This window comes from Mobula birostris, chromosome 22 (assembly GCF_030028105.1).
Source record: "Mobula birostris isolate sMobBir1 chromosome 22, sMobBir1.hap1, whole genome shotgun sequence".
NCBI classification, from domain to species: Eukaryota; Metazoa; Chordata; class Chondrichthyes; order Myliobatiformes; family Myliobatidae; genus Mobula; species Mobula birostris.
In genome coordinates this window covers 48154163-48173761 of record NC_092391.1, presented here as the reverse complement: position 1 = coordinate 48173761, position 19599 = coordinate 48154163, and the positions used below count along the sequence as shown (strand labels likewise).

At 45.2% G+C, this 19599-nt stretch overlaps 1 protein-coding gene across 1 annotated transcript in view; it reads left to right on the top strand.

The window, feature by feature from the left end:
* Window positions 1-482: 482 nt before the first annotated feature.
* LOC140186098 (uncharacterized) overlaps window positions 483-19599 on the top strand; it is a 61229-nt gene continuing 42112 nt past the window's right edge. The window contains exons 1-7 of the mRNA XM_072239972.1: window positions 483-532; window positions 618-671; window positions 9501-9554; window positions 9664-9717; window positions 16483-16536; window positions 18567-18620; window positions 18958-19011. Of these exons, the coding sequence (XP_072096073.1) occupies window positions 530-532; window positions 618-671; window positions 9501-9554; window positions 9664-9717; window positions 16483-16536; window positions 18567-18620; window positions 18958-19011 (327 nt within the window). The 5' untranslated portion in view covers window positions 483-529. The remainder of the gene's footprint in view (window positions 533-617; window positions 672-9500; window positions 9555-9663; window positions 9718-16482; window positions 16537-18566; window positions 18621-18957; window positions 19012-19599) is intronic.

The following is a 19599-nucleotide window of genomic DNA, read 5'->3' as shown; positions in this document are numbered from 1 at the left end:
ATCAACCTTGCGAAGCCTATCAGAAATGTATGGAATTCTGTGAAATCACCTCTAAGCCTAGTATGGGTCCATTTACCTTCATTTCTACTCATAGAACAACAATCTGCACCTCAGAAGTCCATCTGCTGAATGTTGGCTTCACTCCATTGAGTCTATTCTTCCTTGCCTAGGGAGGCCAGACCTGTGCACAGTATTCCAGGTGTACAGGGGCCCAGTGTGGTTATGTACTTTAATTTAGTTTCATTAATTTCAGTCTACACCTAGAGTAATTGACTAACAAAATTCATACTTTTAGGGACCAGATGGAGTATCTAGAGAACGAGGTCCAACAGGGAAAACAGGAATGAAGGTAGGTGATGACATTAAATCTTTGGCACAACTAAAATTGTAAAATACATAGTATTTTACAATTTTCCCTGCCTTCATTATGAATTTACAATTGGAAATCTATCCAATTCACTCCAATCTATCCAATTAGGGTCCTACTGGTGAGCAAGGACCACAGGGTGAAGATGGACATCCAGGCAGAATGGTAAATACTAATTCCTTTTTCTAAGCTAAGGCATAAATACCCTTTTCCCTGCCATATTTTAAACGTACTTTGTTTCCACCTTCAGGGTCCAAGAGGCCAAGAAGGTTCTGAAGGCAAGAAAGGGGTCAAAGGAGAAAAGGTGAAGTAATTTCAAAGAATGGTTGAACCATTTAGTCACGAATGGTGGTTGAGGCTTTGAGTTCTACTTTTGGGAAGTTATACTGTAGTTTTATAAAACTCTGGTATGGTTGCATTGGAGTACTGCATTCAGTTCTGGTCACCCCACTATAGGTAGGACGTTGAGGCTTTGGAGAGGGTGCGGAAGAGGTTTACTAGGATGCTGCCTGGGTTAGAGGGCATGTGCTAGAAGGAAAGTTTGTGCAAGATTGAGTTGTTTTCTCTGGAGCAGGGAGGCTGAGGGGAGACCTAATAGAGGTTTATAAGATTATGAGAGGCATAAATAGAGGAGACTGACACTATCTGTTTCCTTGGATCGAAATGTCTCATACCACACAGCATGCATTTAGGATGAGAGGAGGTAAGCTCAAAAAAGATTTGTTGGTCCTTTTCTTTCTACACAGAGAGATGTGGGTGCCTGGAACACACTGCCAGGGATGGTGGTGTAAACTAATATGATTGAGGTATTCAATAGGCTCTAAGGCAGAGAATGGAGGGTTATGGACATTTAAATGTGAAATACCCTTAGAGAGTAAGACCATACATTTTGGGTGTATACCTCAAGAATGGATGAAAAGAGATAAGTATTTAATGAATGTACTGCTGGTGGCTGGTAAAAAGACCCTTACCAGGAAATGATTATCACAGGAGAGCCCAACTTTAAATGTATGGATGGAAATTACAATGGATATTTACAAAATGGAGAAGATAACAGCATCTGTTAATCATAAGTTGGAACAATTTTATTCATACTGGAAAAAATGGTTTAACTACATAACACCTCATAGGCCTGATTTTATTCTCACAATCAATGAATATGTTGTTAAAAAAAAGATCACTCCCTACTCTGTACATAGTTTTCTTCTTTCGATTGTTCCTTCTTTCCTCTCCTTTCTATAAGTGTATAGCTCAGATAAATATTATGTGGAGATTTGTGACAAATATGATTATATGATATGTATGTACGGTATCTGAAATACATCTTATGGAAATGTTTGTTTGATGATGAAATTCAGTAAAAAATAAATTACAAAAAAAGAAAGCAGCAATACAGGGCAAAATATAAAAAATACTGTACATTACAATAAATAAATTCAGAGTGCAAAAGAGGGATAACAAGGTAGTGTTCCTGGTTTAATCTGATGGTAGAGGGGAAGAAGATGTTCCTAAAATGCTGAGGGTGGATCTTCAAGCTCCTGTACCCCCTCGCCGATGGTAGTAACAAGAAGCAGGCACGTTCCAGATGCTGAGGTTCCTTAGTGATGGGTGCCGCCTTCTGGAGATACTGCCTTTTGAAGATGTCCTCGATGGTAGGTGATGGAACTGGTTGAACCTACAACCGTCTGCAGCCCCTTTCAATTCTGTACATTGGAGCCTCCATTCCAGGCAGTGTTACAACCAGTCAGAATGCTGTTCGCCGTGCACCTGTAGAAAGGTGCTGGTGTTTGGTGACGTCCCAGATCTCCTCAGGCTCCCTAGAGATGCTGCCATGCTGCCTTTGTGATGAGTCAGCTGACGTGTCAATAGGACCAGTTCGACACAGCGCAGAATGGTGAAAGAATTGAGAAAGTATTAAATTCTAAAGTTAACCATAAATTAAAGTACGGAGCAGCAGAGTAGGTAATGATAGAACAGCATCACTTTCTGTAGTTCAGGCGGTTCCTTCTCAGCTTCTGGTCTGTTAATAAATAAAAGCTTCCAGGCTGATTATGGTAGATATTTCTGATTAATCAGCAGATAGTAGCAAGGGCCACAAGATCAAATCATCTGTACTCAGCTAAAGTAATTTGCTCAGTGGCATATTGGAATATAAGATATAGGAGCAGAATTAGGCCATTTGGCCCATCGTATCTGCTCTGCCATTTCATCATGGCTGATCCAATTTTCCTCTCAGCCCCAGTCTCCTGCCTTCTCTCCATATCCCTTCATACCCTGACCAGTGAAGAACCTATCAACCTCTGCCTTAAATATACATAAGGACTTGGTCTCCATAACTTCCTGCAGCAAAGAATTCCACAGATTCACCACTCTCTAGTTGAAGAAATTCCTCCTCATCTCCGTTCTAAAAGAACGCCCCTCTATTCTGAGGCTGTGTCCTTTGGTCTTAGGCTCTCCCACCACAGTAAACATCCTCTCCACATCCACTCCATCAAGGCTTTTCATAATTCGATAGGTCACCCCTCATTCTTCTGAATCCTAGTGAATACTCTTCCCAACATTGCATTCCATCTGTCATATTTTTGCCCATTCTCTGTATCTGTCTGTCCTTCTGTAGCCTCTCTGCTTCCTCAAAACTACCTGCTCTTCACTTACCTTCATATCATCTGCAAACTTTGCAACAAAGCCAACAATTCCATCATCCAAATCATTAACATGTTATGTAAAAAGAACTTGTCCCAACACAGACCCCCATGGAGCACCACTAGTCACTGAAAATCAACCAGAAAAGGCTCTCTTGATTCCCACTCTTTGCCTGCTGCTAAGGAGCCACTGCTTTATCCATGCTAGAATCTTTCCTGTAATACCATGGGCTCAAAGCTTGTTAAGCAACCTCATGTGTGGCACTTTGTCAAAAGACTTCTGAAAATCCAAGTACACAACATCAACTGATTCTCCTTTGTCTATCCTGCTTGTTATTTCTTCAAAGAATTCCTACTGATTTGTCAGGTCAAGATTTTCTCTTGAGGAAACCATGCTGACTGCCGCTTGCTTTATCATGTGCCTTCAAGTACCCTGAGACATCTTCCTTAATAATCGACAGCAACACCTTCCCAACCACTGAGGTCAGACTGACTGGCCTATAGTTTCCTTTCTTCTGCTTCTCTCCCTTCTTGAAGAGTGGTGTGATACTTGCAATTTTCCAGACGTACAGAACCATTCCAGATTGCTGTGATTCTTGAAAGATCATTATTAATGCCTCCATGATCTCTTCAGCCACCTCTTTCCAACCTCTGGGGTGTACACCATCTGGTCCAGGTGACTAATCTGCCTTAAGACCTTTCAGTTTCCCAAGGACCTTCTCTTTAGTTATGGTAACTTCACACACTTCATGCCTCCTGACACCTGGAACTTCCACCACACCGCTAGTGTGTTTCATAGTGAAGACTGATGCAAAATACTTATTCATTTCGTCCGCCATTTTGTTGTACCCCGTTACTACCTCTCCAGCATTGTTTTCCAGTGGTCCGATACCCACTCTCACCTCTTTTTACACTTTATGTATCCAATGAAACTTTTGGTATCCTCTTTATCCTCTTTGGGTAGCTTACTTTCGTCTTCCATCTTTACCTTCTTAATGACTTTTTAGTTGCCTTCTGTTGGTTTTTCAAAGCTTCCCAATCCTCTAACTGCCCATTAATTTTTACTCTATTATGTGCCCTCTCTTTGGCTTTTATTTTGGCTTTGACTTCTCTTATTAGCCACGGTTATGTCACCTTTCCTTTAAAATACTTCTTCTCCTTTGGGATGTATATGCTGTGCCTTCCAAGTTGCTTCCAGATATTCCAGCCATTGCTGCTCTGCCGTCATCCCTGCCTGTGTTCTTTTCCAATTAATTCTAGCCAAATCCTCCCTCAAAGTACTTCCCTTTACTCCCCAGTAACACTGATTCATCTGACCTTAGCTTCTCCTTCTCAAATTTCAGGGTAAATTTGGTCATATTATGATCACTTGCCCCTAACGGTTCTTTTACCTGACAATCTCCAATCAATTCTGATTCATTGCACAACACCCAACTCTGTCTTCCTGCCTATCCTGTCAATACAATGTGCATTCTTGGACATTAATGTCCCAGTTACAATCTTTCAGCCATGATTCAGAGATGCCTGTAACATCATACCTGCCAATCTGCATCTGTGCTGCAAGTCCATCTACCTTATTCCGTATACTACGCACATACAAATACAACAGCTTCAGCCTTGTATTCACCCTTTTTGATTTTGTTGCACTATGCTCAACCTTTTGAATCCTATAACAACAGGAATTCTGCAGAAGCTGGAAATTCAAGCAACACACATCAAAGTTGCTGGTGAACACAGCAGGCCAGGCAGCATCTCTAGGAAGAGGTACAGTCGAAGTTTCAGGCCGAGACCCTTCGTCAGGACTAACTGAAGGAAGAGTTAGTAAGAGATTTGAAAGTGGGAGGGGGAGGGGGAGATCCAAAATGATAGGAGAAGACAGGAGGGGGAGGAATGGAGCCAAGAGCTGGGCAGGTGATTGGCAAAGGGGATATGAGAGGATCATGGGACAAGAGGTCCAGGGAGAAAGTCAAGGGGGGGGGGGGACCCAGAGGATGGGCAAGGGGTATAGTCAGAGGGACAGAGGGAGAAAAAGGAGAGTGAGAGAAAGAATGTGTGTACAAAAATAAATAGCAGATGGGGTACGAGGGGGAGGTGGGGCATTAGCGGAAGTTAGAGAAGTCAATGTTCACGCCATCACGTTGGAGGCTACCCAGACGGAATATAAGGTGTTGTTCCTCCAACCTGAGTGTGGCTTCATCTCTACAGTAGAAGAGGCCGTGGATAGACATGTCAGAATGGGAATAGGACTGGAATTAAAATGTGTGGCCACTCGGAGATCCTGCTTTCTCTGGCGGACAGAGCGTAGGTGTTCAGCAAAGCGGTCTCCCAGTCTGTGTCGGGTCTCGCCAATATATAGAAGGCCACATCGGGAGCACCGGACGCAGTATATCACCCAGCCGACTCACAGGTGAAGTGTCGCCTCACCTGGAAGGACTGTCTGGGGCCCTGAATGGTGGTGAGGGAGGAAGTGTAAGGGTAATAATAAGGTTCGGATTGTTCCCATTCCAACCTCACTCCTTCAGAATGCTCTGCTCTCCATACCCTCCGCACTAATCCTAACCTTATTATTAAACCAGCCGATAAGACGGGTGCTGCTGTAGTCTGGCGTACTGACCTCTACCTTGCCAAAGCACAGTGACAACTCGCGGATACCTCCTCTTATTTACCCCTCGATCGTGACCCCACTAAGGAGCACCGGGCAATTGTCTCCCACACCATCACCGACTTTATCCGCTCAGGGGATCTCCCATCCACTGCTACCAACCTTATAGTTCCCACACCTTGCAATTCCCATTTCTACCTCCTACCCAAGATCTACAAACCTGCCTGTCCTGGCCGACCTATTGACTCAGCTTGCTCCTGCCCCACCGAACGCGTTTCTGCATACCTCGACACGGTTTTATCCCCCCTTGTTCAATCCCTTCCTACCTATGTTTGTGACACTTCTCACGCTCTTAAACTTTTCGATGATTTTAAGTTCCTTAGCCCCCACCGCTTTATTTTCACCATGGATGTCCAGTCCCTATATACCTCCATCCCCCATCAGGAAGGTCTCAAAGCTCTCCGCTTCTTTTTGGATTCCAGACCTAATCAGTTCCCCTCTACCACCACTCTGCTCCGTCTAGCGGAATTAGTCCTTACTCTTAATAATTTCAACTTCAGCTCCTCCCACCTCCTCCAAACTAAAGGTGTAGCCGTGGGCACCCGCATGGGTCCTAGCTATGCCTGCCTTTTTGTTGGCTTTGTGGAACAATCCATGTTCCGTACTTATTCTGGTATCTGTCCCCCACTTTTCATTCGCTACATCGACGACTGCATTGGCGCTGCTTCCTGCACGCATGCTGAGCTCGTTGACTTTATTATCTTTGCCTCCAACTTTCACCCTGCCCTCAAGTTTACCTGGTCCATTTCCGACACCTTCCTCCCCTTTCTAGATCTTTCTGTCTCTGTCTCTGGAGACAGCTTATCCACTGATGTCTACTATAAGCCTACTGACTCTCACAGCTATCTGGACTATTCCTCTTCTCACCCTGTCTCTTGCAAAAACTCCATCCCCTTCTCGCAATTCCTCCATCTCCGCCGCATCTGCTCTCAGGATGAAGCTTTTCATTCCAGGAAGAGGGAGATGTCCTCCTTTTTTAAAGAAAGAGGCTTCCCTTCCTCCACCATCAACTCTGCTCTCAAACGCATCTCCCCCATTTCATGCACATCTGCTCTCACTCCATCCTCCCGCCACCCCACTAGGAATAGGGTTCCCCTGGTCCTCACCTACCACCCCACCAGCCTCCGGGTCCAACATATTATTCTCCGTAACTTCTGCCACCTCCAACGGGATCCCACCACTAAGCACATCTTTCCCTCCCCCTCTCTCTCTCTGCTTTCCACAGGGATCGCTCCCTACGTGACTCCCTTGTCCATTCATCCCCCCCAACCCTCCCCACTGATCTCCCTCCTGGCACTTATCCTTGTAAGCGGAACAAGTGCTACACATGCCCTTACACTTCCTCCCTTACCACCATTCAGGGCCCCAAACAGTCCTTCCAGGTGAGGCAACACTTCACCTCTGAGTCGGCTGGGGTGATATACTGCGTCCGGTGCTCCGAATGTGGCCTTTTATATATTGGCGAGACCCGACGCAGACTGGGAGACCGCTTTGCTGAACATCTACTCTCTGTCCGCCAGAGAAAGCAGGATTTCCCAGTGGCCACACATTTTAATTCCACATCCCATTCCCATTCTGACATGTGTATCCATGGCCTCCTCTACTGTAAAAATGAAGCCACACTCAGGTTGGAGGAACAACACCTTATATTCTGTCTGCGTAGCCTCCAACCTGATGGCATGAACATTGACTTCTCTAACTTCCGCTAATGCCCCACCTCCCCCTCGTACCCCATCCGTTATTTATTTTTATACACACATTCTTTCTCTCACTTTCCTTTTTCTCCCTCTGTCCCTCTGACTATACCCCTTGCCCATTCTCTGGGTTCCCCCCCTCCTTTGTCTTTCTCCCCGGACCTCCTGTCCCATGATCCTCTCATATCCCTTTTGCCTATCACCTGTCCAGCTCTTGGCTCCATCCCTCCCCCTCCTGTCTTCTCCTATCATTTTGGATCTCCCCCTCCCCCTCCCACTTTCAAATCTCTTACTAACTCTTCCATCAGTTAGTCCTGACGAAGGGTCTCGGCCTGAAACGTCGACTGTACCTCTTCCTAGAGATGCTGCCTGGCCTGCTGTGTTCACCAGCAACTTTGATGTGTGTTTTGAATCCTATTGTAACTTTGTCTGAGTACCTACCAACATCTACTTCCACAATCTCGCCACAGACTGTTCCCATTCTCCTACAACTCTAGTTTAAACACTACTGTGCATTAACAAACATTCCTGCTAGGATATTAGTCCCCTCCAGTTCAGATGCAAACCGTCCCTTGTGTGCAAGTCCCACCTCCCCTGGAAAAGAGCCCAATAATCCAAAAATCTTATGCCTTCTCACCTACACCAACTCCTTAGCCACATATTAAACTGTATAATCTCACTAGTTCTAGCCTTACTAGCATGTGGCACTGGTAGAAATCCTGAAATCACAACCCTGGAGGTCCTGACTTTAACTTAGCACCACCTCCCTGAACTCCCTATGAGATGTCCCAAACCCTGGAACCCAGGAGGCAACGTACCAACCGGGAATCTCGTTCTTGCCCACAGAATTTCCTGTCCATTCCCCTACCTAATGAATCCCCATTCACCACAGTGTGCTTCTTCTCCCCAGTTCCCTTCTGAGTCACAGAGCCAGAATCAATGCTAGAGACCACTTTGAATTGTCCTCTGCTAGGTCATCACCCGCGACAGTATCTAAAGTGTTGGGGGGGATGGCCACAGGGGTACCCTGCACGGACTCCTTAACTCCTTTCCCCTTCCTGACTGTCACCCAGTTTCCTGTATCCTGCACCTTGGGTGTAACTACCTCGCCATATGTCCTATCTATCACCCCTTCAGCCTCTCAAATGATTCAGTGCTCATCCAGTTCCAGCTCCAACTCCTTTATGCAGTTTGTTAGAAGTTGCAGCTGGGCGCACATCTTGCAGTTGTAGTGATCAAGGTTACTGGAGATCTCCCAGCCTTCCCACATCCCACAAGAGGTGCATTTAACTATCCTGCCTGGCACCTCTACTGTCCTAGCTGAGCAGGTGTAAAGAAGAGAAGGAAAAAAACTTGAGGTTTCCTTTCCTTTGCTTTCTCTAAGTGAAGCTTCTCGTTGCTGAAGCCTTGAAGAGCTAAAGCCTTAAGGTCACCACTCTGACTCTGTCCGTTAAGATGATAGCTGCTGCGCTTACCCCTGCTTTCCCTTAATTTGTTAATCCATCCCAAATGATTGGCCATTGCTCAAAGCTCTATTACACCGCTGTGACCCACTCCTGCCTTTTATCCTCGGGATGATGACCTGATTGAAGTCCCCTCCTCTCCAAACTTCCGATGTCCAGATTAGCCACTGGTCAAAACTCTGTATCTTCAGAAATTGCTTTTTTTTTTGTATGATTGTATGTCCTGATGTTGGAACAATGGAGGCAGTTAAGCTCTAATTCAGGATTTTGACCGAAAATGTTGACAATTCCATTCCTCCCCACTACTCTGCCCCCTGAGTTCCTCCAGATGATTGTTTATTTCTCCAGAATCCAGCATCTGCAGTCTCTTGTGTTCCTCTGAGTGGTGAGCCAAGCACTTTTCCAACGGAGCTTGATAAAGTAGATGCTTTCCTTCAAGGGAATCAGGAACCAGGGGTACAGTTTCAGAACATGTGTTGAACCAGTTAAGACAGGAGTGGGAAGGCTGAGACCTTTTCCAAAACTTTGACTGTTTATTCCCCTCCATAGATGCTGCCTGACTTGCTGAATTCGTCCAGCATCGTGTTTCTCAAGATTTACGGCATCTGCGGGATCCTTTGTGTCACTAATGCTGTAACAGTTCTGGTATTCTCTCAACTATTTCTGTTTCAGGGTGATAATGGGCTGGATGGAATTCCAGGGCACCCAGGGAATCCAGGAAGAGAGGTACACATCACAATCCTAACAACAAATTCCTCCGACACCAAAACAAATCACATTTCTCTGGCAACATATGGTAGTTAATATTCTGGGGACATTCTTTTCCCTGTTCTAGGGGAAGAGGGGAAAAGCAGGACCAAGAGGACAAAGAGGGAATAAAGGACTAAAGGTAAGACACAGTATTTGTTTTTCTAGAAAGCCTTCACAATTCAGGTCAAAGTTCCTGCTGAGAAACTATACCTGCAATTAAAACCATTATCAAGAATCTAAAAAAAGAATGTTTCTGTATCATCCTGAGGCTTTGGATAGACGCCAGGGCAAAACTATTCAGAATATAGGAAGAGAAGGGTCTCGGCCTGAAACGATGACTGTTCCGTTATTTCTATAACTGCTGCCTGAGTTACTGAGTTCCTCCTGCATTTTGTGCACATTGCTCTGGATTTCTTCTAGAACATAGAATAGTGCAGCATAGTACAGGCCCTTCGGCCCACAATGTTGTGCCGACCCTCAAACCCTGCCTCCCATATAAGCCCCCAACTTAAATTCCTCCATATACCTGTCTAATAGTCTCTTAAACTTCACTAGTGTATCTGCCTCCACCACTGACTCAGGCAGTGCATTCCACGCACCAACCACGCTTTGAGTAAAAAACCTTCCTCTAATATCCCCCTTGAACTTCCCACCCCTTACCTTAAAGCCATGTCCTCTTGTATTGAGCAGTGGTGCCCTGGGGAAGAGGCGCTGGCTATCCACTCTATCTATTCCTCTTATGATCTTGTACACCTCTATCGTGTCTCCTCTCATCCTCCTTCTCTCCAAAGAGTAAAGCCCTCGCTCCCTTAATCTCTGATCATAATGCATACTTTCTAAACCAGGCAGCATCCTGGTAAATCTCCTCTGTACCCTTTCCAATGCTTCCACATCCTTCCTATAGTGAGGTGACCAGAAATGGACACAGTACTCCAAGTGTGGCCTAACCAGAGTTTTATAGAGCTGCATCATTACATTGCGACTCTTAAACTCTATCCCTCGACTTATGAAAGCTAACACCCCATAAGCTTTCTTAACTACCCTATCCACCTGTGAGGCAACTTTCAGGGATCTGTGGACATGTACCCCGAGATCCCTCTGCTCCTCCACAATACCAAGTATCCTGCCATTTACTTTGTACTCTGGCTTGGAGTTTGTCCTTCCAAGTGTACCACCTCACACTTCTCCGGGTTGAACTCCATCTGCCACTTCTCAGCCCACTTCTGCATCCTATCAATGTCTCTCTTCAATCTTTGACAATCCTCTACACTACGTACAACACCACCAACCTTTGTGTCGTCTGCAAACTTGCCAACCCACCCTTCTACCCCAACATCCAGGTCGTTAATAAAAATCACGAAAAGTAGAGGTCACAGAACAGATCCTTGTGGGACACCACTAGTCACAATCCTCCAATCTGAATGTACTCCCTCCACCACCACCCTCTGCCTTCTGCAGGCAAGCCAATTCTGAATCCACCTGGCCAAACTTCCCTGGATCCCATGCCTTCTAACTTTCTGAATAAGCCTACCATGTGGAACCTTGTCAAATGCCTTACTAAAATCCATATAGATCACATCCACTGCACTACCCTCATCTATATGCCTGGTCACCTCCTCAAAGAACTCTATCAGGCTTGTTAGACACGATCTGCCCTTCACAAAGCCATGCTGACTGTCCTTGATCAGACCATGATTCTCTAAATGCCTATAGATCCTATCTCTAAGAATCTTTTCCAACAGCTTTCCCACCACAGACGTAAGGCTCACTGGTCTATAATCACCCGGACTATCCCTACTACCTTTTTTGAACAAGGGGACAACATTCGCCTCCCTCCAATCCTCCGGTACCATTCCCGTGGACAACGAGGACATATAAGATCCTAGCCAGAGGCTCAGCAATCTCTTCTCTCGCCTCGTGGAGCAGCCTGGGGAATATCCCATCAGGCCCCAGGGACCTATCTGTCCTAATGTATTTTAACAACTCCAACACCTCCTCTCCCTTAATATCAACATGCTCCAGAACATCAACCTCACTCATATTGTCCTCACCGTCATCAAGTTCCCTCTCATTGGTGAATACCGAAGAGAAGTATTCATTGAGGACCTTGCTCACTTCCACAGCCTCCAGGCACATCTTCCCACCTTTACCTCTAATCGGTCCTACCTTCACTCCTGTCATCCTTTTTTTCTTCACATAATTGAAAAATGCCTTGGGGTTTTCCTTTACCCTACTCGCCAATGCCTTCTCATGCCCCCTTCTTGCTCTTCTCAGCCCCTTCTTAAGCTCCTTTCTTGCTTCCCTATATTCCTCAATAGACCCATCTGATCCTTGCTTCCTAAACCTCATGTATGCTGCCTTCTTCCACCTGACTAGGTTTTCCACCTCACTTGTCACCCATGGTTCCTTCACCCTACCATTCTTTATCTTCCTCACCGGGACAAATTTATCCCTTACATCCCGCAAGAGATCTCTAAACATCGACCACATGTCCATAGTATATTTCCCGGCAAAAACATCATCCCAATTCACACCCACAAGTTCTAGCCTTATATCCTCATAATTTACCTTTCCCCAATTAAAAATTTTCCTGTCCTCTTTGATTCTATCCTTTTCCATGATAATTATAAAGGCCAGGGAGCGGTGGTCACTGTCCCCCAGATGCACACCCACTGAGAGATCTGTGACCTGACCCGGTTCATTACCTAGTACTAGATCTAGTATGGCATTCCCCCTGGTCGGCCTGTCCACATACTGTGACAGGAATCCATCCTGGACACACTTAACAAATTCTGCCCCATCTAAACCCTTGAAACTAATCAGGTACCAATCAATATTAGGGAGGTTAAAGTCATCCATGATAACAACCCTGGTATTTTTGCACCTTTCCAAAATCTGCCTCCCAATCTGCTCCTCTATATCTCTGCTGCTACCAGGGGGCCTATAGAATACCCCCAGTAGAGTAACTGCTCCCTTCCTGTTCCTGACTTCCACCCATATTGACTCAAAAGAGGATCCTGCTACATTACCCACCCTTTCTGTAGCTGTAATAGTATCCCTGACCAGTAATGCCACCCCTCCTCCCCTTTTTCCGCCCTCTCTATCCCTTTTAAAGCACTGAAATCCAGGAATATTGAGAATCCATTCCTGCCCTGGTGCCAGCCAAGTCTCTATAATAGCCACTACATCATAATTCCATGTATGTATCCAAGCTCTCAGTTCATCACCTTTGTTCCTGATGCTTCTTGCATTGAGGTACACACATTTCAGCCCTTCTACCTTACTGTCTTTACACCGTTTATTCTGCTTCTCTTTCCTCAAAGCCTCTCTGTATGTTAGATCTGGCTTTACTCCATGCACTTCTTTCACTGCTCTATCGCTCTGGGTCCCATCCCCCTCGCAAATTAGTTTAAACCCTCCCGAACCATGCTAGCAAACCTACCTGCAAGGATATCGCTCCCCCTCGAGTTCAGGTGCGACCCAGCATCTTGTATTTAAAAATCTAGTGTAGACATGTTGCAAAGGTCCAAAACCAAGGTCAAAAAAGGAGATAAAATTGGCTTTTCAGTCTGGCAAGAGAAACTGAATAAGGAACATGATACTGGGGGCTTCAGCCACTGATAGTTCTTTACAGATTGCAATGAGTATTGAATTAACAGATCCACTAAACTGCCCAATCCCTAAAGACACTGGAAACATATTGCATCGGTGCCATTCAACACACACATCCTGCTCACTGCAGAGAACAAATCTCCACCTTCCCTTCTGGTCCAGTTTTTGATGATGGCTGCTTTCTGGATAAAGTAAAATGAGATCAAAGGAATGACGTAGATGCTGGAAATTTGAAATAAAAATGCAGAGTGCAGGAAAAGACTCAGTAGGTTGGCAGTGCCTGTGGAAAGGGAAACAACTATTGTTTCAGGTCAATGACCCTTCATCGGAGACCCCCCACTTTAAGAGATGATCAACTAACATCCTATCTGATACTTCAATGTATCGAGTGCCATGGCATTTGATGATACTCAGATCCTATACCTACACTGCAGAGACTCGCTGCCCTGTCTCCGCTACATTGGCTTATTATTATTGTCACATGTACCAGGGTGCAGTGGAGAACTTTGTTTTGCATGCCAGCCATACAGACCCTTTACAGGTCAGAGCATTGTAGGAGGAAGGGGGAAAAGCAGCAACACAACTGTAGAATGTAGAGTCAATGTCACAGAGAAACTGCAGTGTGGGCAGGCAATTAAGGGCAAGGTCTGACAGGGTAGATTGTGAGATCAAGACTCCATCTGATCGTACTACGGGGCAATTCAATATACGTATAATAGTGGGATAAAAGCTCTCCTTGAGATTGTAGTTACATGCTGTCAGGCTTTTTAATCTTCAGCCTCATGAGAGGGGAGAGAAGAGAGAGTGCTTGGGGTGCATGGGGTCTGTGGTAATGCTAGCAGCTTTGCTGAGGCAGAAAGAAGTGTAGACCGTGTCCATGGAGGGGGAAGTGCAGACAGTGTCCATGGAGGGGGAAGTGTAGACAGTGTCCATGGAGGGGAGGCTGGTTTCCATGATGGACTGAGCCGTGTCCACAACTCCCGGCAGCTCCTTGAAGTCTTGGGCAGAGCTGATCTGATGCAATGCTGTGATGCATCTGCAATGGAATCCATTAATTGTTGCTCCAACAAATCAAAAGAAAGTTGGAAAGCAAGCCAGTTGTCCCTGGCGTTTTTCAAGAACAGGCGTCATTACACCAGAGTCCACGTGTATTGAAGTCTGGGCCCCCTGTTCTCATTGGTCCAGTGAAACCTCACAGCAGATCGCTTTGGATATCCAGCTGACCACATATCCAGTGTAGTGGGCTTGAAGAAGGTTTCAGAAGGAGGTGGCCGTACCCTTCAAGACCAATTTTTTTAAACTAGATAAGTAGTGCAGGAAAGAGCAAATGAGTGAGGCTGTGTTCATGGGTTCATGCTTCATTCAGAAATCTGATGGCAAAAGGGAAGAAGCTGTTCCTGAAATGCTGAGTGTGTGCCTTCGGGCTCCTGATAGTGACAGTGAGAAGAGGGCATGTCCTGGGCTGAACAATGACACTTTCTTGAGGCTTCACTTTTTGAAGATGCCCATGATTGTGGGGAGGTTAGTACCCATGATGGATCTGGCTGAATTTACAGTTCCCTGCAGCATTTTCTGATCCTGTGCAATGATGCCTTCATACCAGACAAACGATTCAACCAGTCAGAATATTCTCCATGGTACACCTGTTGAAATTTGCTGGAGTCTTCAGTGACACCCCAAATCTCCTCAAACTCCTAATGAAATATAGCCACTACCACACTTTCTTCATAATTGCATCATTATATTGGGCCCAAGATAAATCTTCTAAGGTTTTGACACCAAGGAACAGAGAGGATAGGGAAAGGATGAATCTTGGATTTTGAACATGGGTGAGTCGGCGACAAGAACACATAGTCATAGTCATACTTTATTGATCCCGAGCGAAATTGGTTTTCGTTACAGTTGCACAATAAATAATTAAATAGTAATATGTAAATTATGCCAGGAAATAAGTCCAGGTCCAGCCTATTGGCTCAGGGTGACTGACCCTCCAAGGGAGGAGTTGTAAAGTTTGATGGCCACAGGCAGGAATGATTTCCTATGACGCTCTGTGTCGCATCTCGGTGGAATGAGTCTCTGGCTGAATGTACTCCTGTGCCCACCCAGTACATTATGTAGCGGATGGGAGACATTGTCCAAGATGGCATGCAACTTGGACAGCATCCTCTTTTCAGACACCACCGTCAGAGAGTTCAGTTCCATCCCCACAACATCACTGGCCGTACGAATGAGTTTGTTGATACTGTTTGTTTATACTGTTGGTGTCTGCTACCCTCAGCCTGCTGCCCCAGCACACAACAGCAAACATAATTGCACTGGCCACCACAGACTCGTAGAACATCCTCAGCATCGTCCGGCAGATGTTAAAGGACCTCAGTCTCCTCAGGAAATAGAGACGGCTCTGACCCTTCTTGTAGACAGCCTCAGTGCTCTTTGACCAGTCCAGTTTATTGTCAATTCCTATCCCCAGGTATTTGTAATCCTCCTCCATGTCCACACTGACCCCCTGGATGGAAACAGGGGTCACCGGTGCCTTAGCCCTCCTCAGGTCTACCACCAGCTCCTTAGTCTTTTTCACATTAAGCTGCAAATAATTCTGCTCACACCATGTGACAACGTTTCCTACCGTAGCCCTGTACTCAGGCTAATCTCCCTTGCTGATGCATCCAACTATGGCATCCAACATTCAAACGGTATGTGCATGAGAAATTGTTGTTGGGGAATGGAGGCTTCAGAGGATGGGTGGAACCATGGTACAGATTCTAGATCCACTGTATCAGAACATTAGTTTCCTGGGTTCATTTCTGAGCTCAGTGCTGTCAGTGTGGAGTTTGCAAGTTCTCTTTGTGAGCACATGGGTGTCCTCCCATGTTCCAAAGATGTGCAGTCTATAGGTTCATTAGACTCTGTGAATTGTTCATTGTGTAAGAGAGTGAGTGGTAAAATCTGAGGGATGTTGAAGAGATGCAGGGGGAAGTAAAGAATAGGATTAGTGTAAGATTAGTGTAAATGGTCAGTGCAGACTCAATGGGCTGAAGGGCCTGTTTTACTGCTGTTTCTCTTCATGTCTCTGTGACCGTGAGTTAGAGAGGTGGGGAGGGACGAGGCCAATGAGTGATTTGCAAATAAAGGCAGGAACAACGCTGAATTCGCCAATGCCTCCAGAGTGACTCTGTTCTCCCTCCAATGAATGGATCACTGTTCTATTGTGAGTACTGTATTAGTTGTTACATACATGAGCCACAGATGTTTTTGACTACTGAAATACTGACTTATTGTTTCTAAACTTCAGGGCCCAAGGGGCGAGAGGGGACCAGCAGGACCACCTGGATCAATCGGACCTCCTGTAAGTTGTGGCTCATTAACACAGTGATGGGTTAATGGTTACTATAAGGCACAAGAGCAGACATAATCAAGAGGATCAGTTGTTCAGATCATACATTGGAATGGGGAAGAAGTGTGATCTAAGTGACTTTGACTGTGGAATGATAGTTGGTGCCAGACCATGTGGTTTGAGTATCTCAGAAACTGCTGATCTCCTGGGATTTTCATGCACAACAGTCTCTAGAGTTTGCAGAGAATGGTGTGAGAAAGAAAAAAACACCCAGTGAGTGGCAGCTCCGTGGGCGAAAATGCCTTGTTAATGAGAGAGGTCGTAGGAGAGTGGCCAGACTGTTTCAAGCTGACAGGAAGGCAACAGTAACTCAAATAACCACCCGTTACAACAGTGGTGTGCAGAAGAGCATCTCTGAACACACAGCACGTTGAAGCTTGAAGTGGATGGACGACAGCAGCAGAAGACTACAAATATACATTCAGTTGCCACGTTATTAGGAGGTGCCTGATAAAGTGGCCACCATGTGTAGAACAAAGAACAGTCCAGCACAGCACAGGCTTTTCGGCCACAATATTGTGTCAACTCTTTATCCTAGTCTAAGATCAGTCTAACCCCTCCTTCCCATACAACCATCCTTTTCTTTCATCCATGTGCCTATCTAAAAAGCTCTTCAATGTCCCTAGTGTATCTGGCTCCAATACCACTCCTCGCAATACCTTTCACACACATACCACCATATAAAATCTTCCTGCGTCATCACCCTGATTTCTTGCACCAAACCCCTTTAAAGTCATGCCCTCACACATTAGTCATTTCCACTCTGGGAAGAAGTCTCGGGCTCTCCACTCTATCTATAACTCTTATTATCTTGTATACCTGTTATCGACTCATCTCTCATCTTCCTTTGGTCCAAAGAGAAAAGCCCTAGCTCATTCAAATTGTCCTCATAAGACATGCTCTCTAATCCAGTCAGCATCCTGGTAAGTGTCCTCTGCACCCTCTCTAAAGCTTCCATATTGTTCCTCTGATGAGGTGACCAGAACTGAACATAATATTCCAAGTCTTGTCTGTTCAGAGTTGTAATATTACCTCGTTGATCTTGAACTCAATTCCCTGAATAACGAAGCCCAACACACCATACGGCTTGTTAACTGACCCATCAACTTGTGCTGCGTCTCTGAGGGATCTATAGACGTGGACCCCAGATCCTTCTGTTCCTCCACACTGCTAAGAATCCTGCCATTAACCCTGTACTTGGCCATCAAGTTTCTTCATACTTCTCCGAATTGAATTCCATTTGCCACTTCTCAACCCAGCCCTACATCTTATTTTATATCCCTTTATAATGTACGTCAACCTTCTACGCTGTAGAATGACGTGACTCTGCACATCCATATTCACGTCACTCTACAGATGTGTAGTAGGGAGCATCCTAACAAGCTGCATCACTGCTTGATATGGAAACTGCACTACGGCAGACAGGAACACTTTAAGACAGGTAGCCGAAACTGCCCAACGTATCATTGGCACCAGCCTCCCCACCATCAATCACATATACACAGAAAGGTGCCAGGAAAGGGTCAGTGACATCATGAAGGATCCCACTCACCCTGCTTATGGACTCTTTTTTTTCCACTCCCATCAAGGAAGAGGCTATGTGGCATCCACACCAGGACCATCAGATGCAAGAACAGTTACTTTCCCCAAGCAGTAAGGCTGATCAACACCTCCACCCACTAACCCACCCCTCCACACCCCCAAAAATCATTGCTCGTTATCTCCTGTCACCTTATGTACAGACATGCCCGTGCTTCTGTGCCTAGCAACACTTTGTGGAATATACGATCAATGGATATAAGCAGTCTTATGTATTTATATTTATGGTGTTTTTGTAATTATTACTGTTTTCTTTATCTTTTGTGCTGCGTCTATCTCATTACAAAATAAAGGAATAACTTGTGTTGATTTTTTTAAAGAATGACATTGAAAACTGCAAGGTAATCTTTCATAATCAAAGTAAATCCTGTGTTGTTTTGCAGGGCATTCCCGGGGCAAAACCTGAAAAAGGGAGTCGGGGGGTGAAAGGTCAGAAGGTAACGGTTGTGACACTTACCTGTGTAACATTCTGTTTGAACTGTCAAGCTGGGGGGGAGGGGGCGGAGTTAGAAGGTAACAGTTGAGAAAATTACCTGAATAACATTCTGACTGAACTATCGGTGGGGTGGGCGGAGGGGGTGGTGGTGGTGGTGGTGAAGGGACAAAGGTAGCAGTTGTGACACTTACTCGTATAACATCTTGACTGGACTGTCAGTGGGGGGGGGTGATAGGTCAGGAGGTAACAGTCGTAACACTCACCTGTAGAACATTCTGATTGAACTGTCAGTCTTCTTCACCTCACATCATCTCAGCAAAGTATTATCCTTGTTCAAGGGATCAAGAGGTGATGCAGGAATTTCAGGACCCCCCGGTGACCCAGGCAAGAAGGTATGTGGAGGAAATTTTAAATTTTATCTGTATCTTAATATCACGAGTTTAGCTTTGTGAAACATCTTAGGTGAACAACAAAATCAAGACCGATAAGGGAGTAGATTGTGGCTAAATGATGAAAATTCAAAGTTCAAAGATCAAAGTACATATATATCACAAGTACATATACAACCCTGAGATTCATTTTTTGCGGGCATACTCAGTAAGTCCAGTAACAATAACATAATCAATGAAAGACCGCATCAACTGGAGTGTTCAACCACTGTGCAAAACACAGCAAACTGTGCAAACGCAAAAAGAAAGAAATAGTAATAATACATCAATAAGTAATAAATATCAAGAACATGAGATGAGGAGTCCTTGAAAGTGAGTCCATAGGTTATGGGAACAGTTCATGATGGGGCAGGTGAAGTTAAATAAAGTTATCCCCTCTGGTTCAAGAGCCTGATGGTTGAGGGTTAATAACTACTCCTGAACTTGGTGGTGTGAGTCCTGAGACTCCTGTACCTTCTTCCTGATGGCAGCAATGAGAAGAGAGCATGACCTGGACGCTGTTTTCCTGTGACAATGCTTTGTGTGGATGTG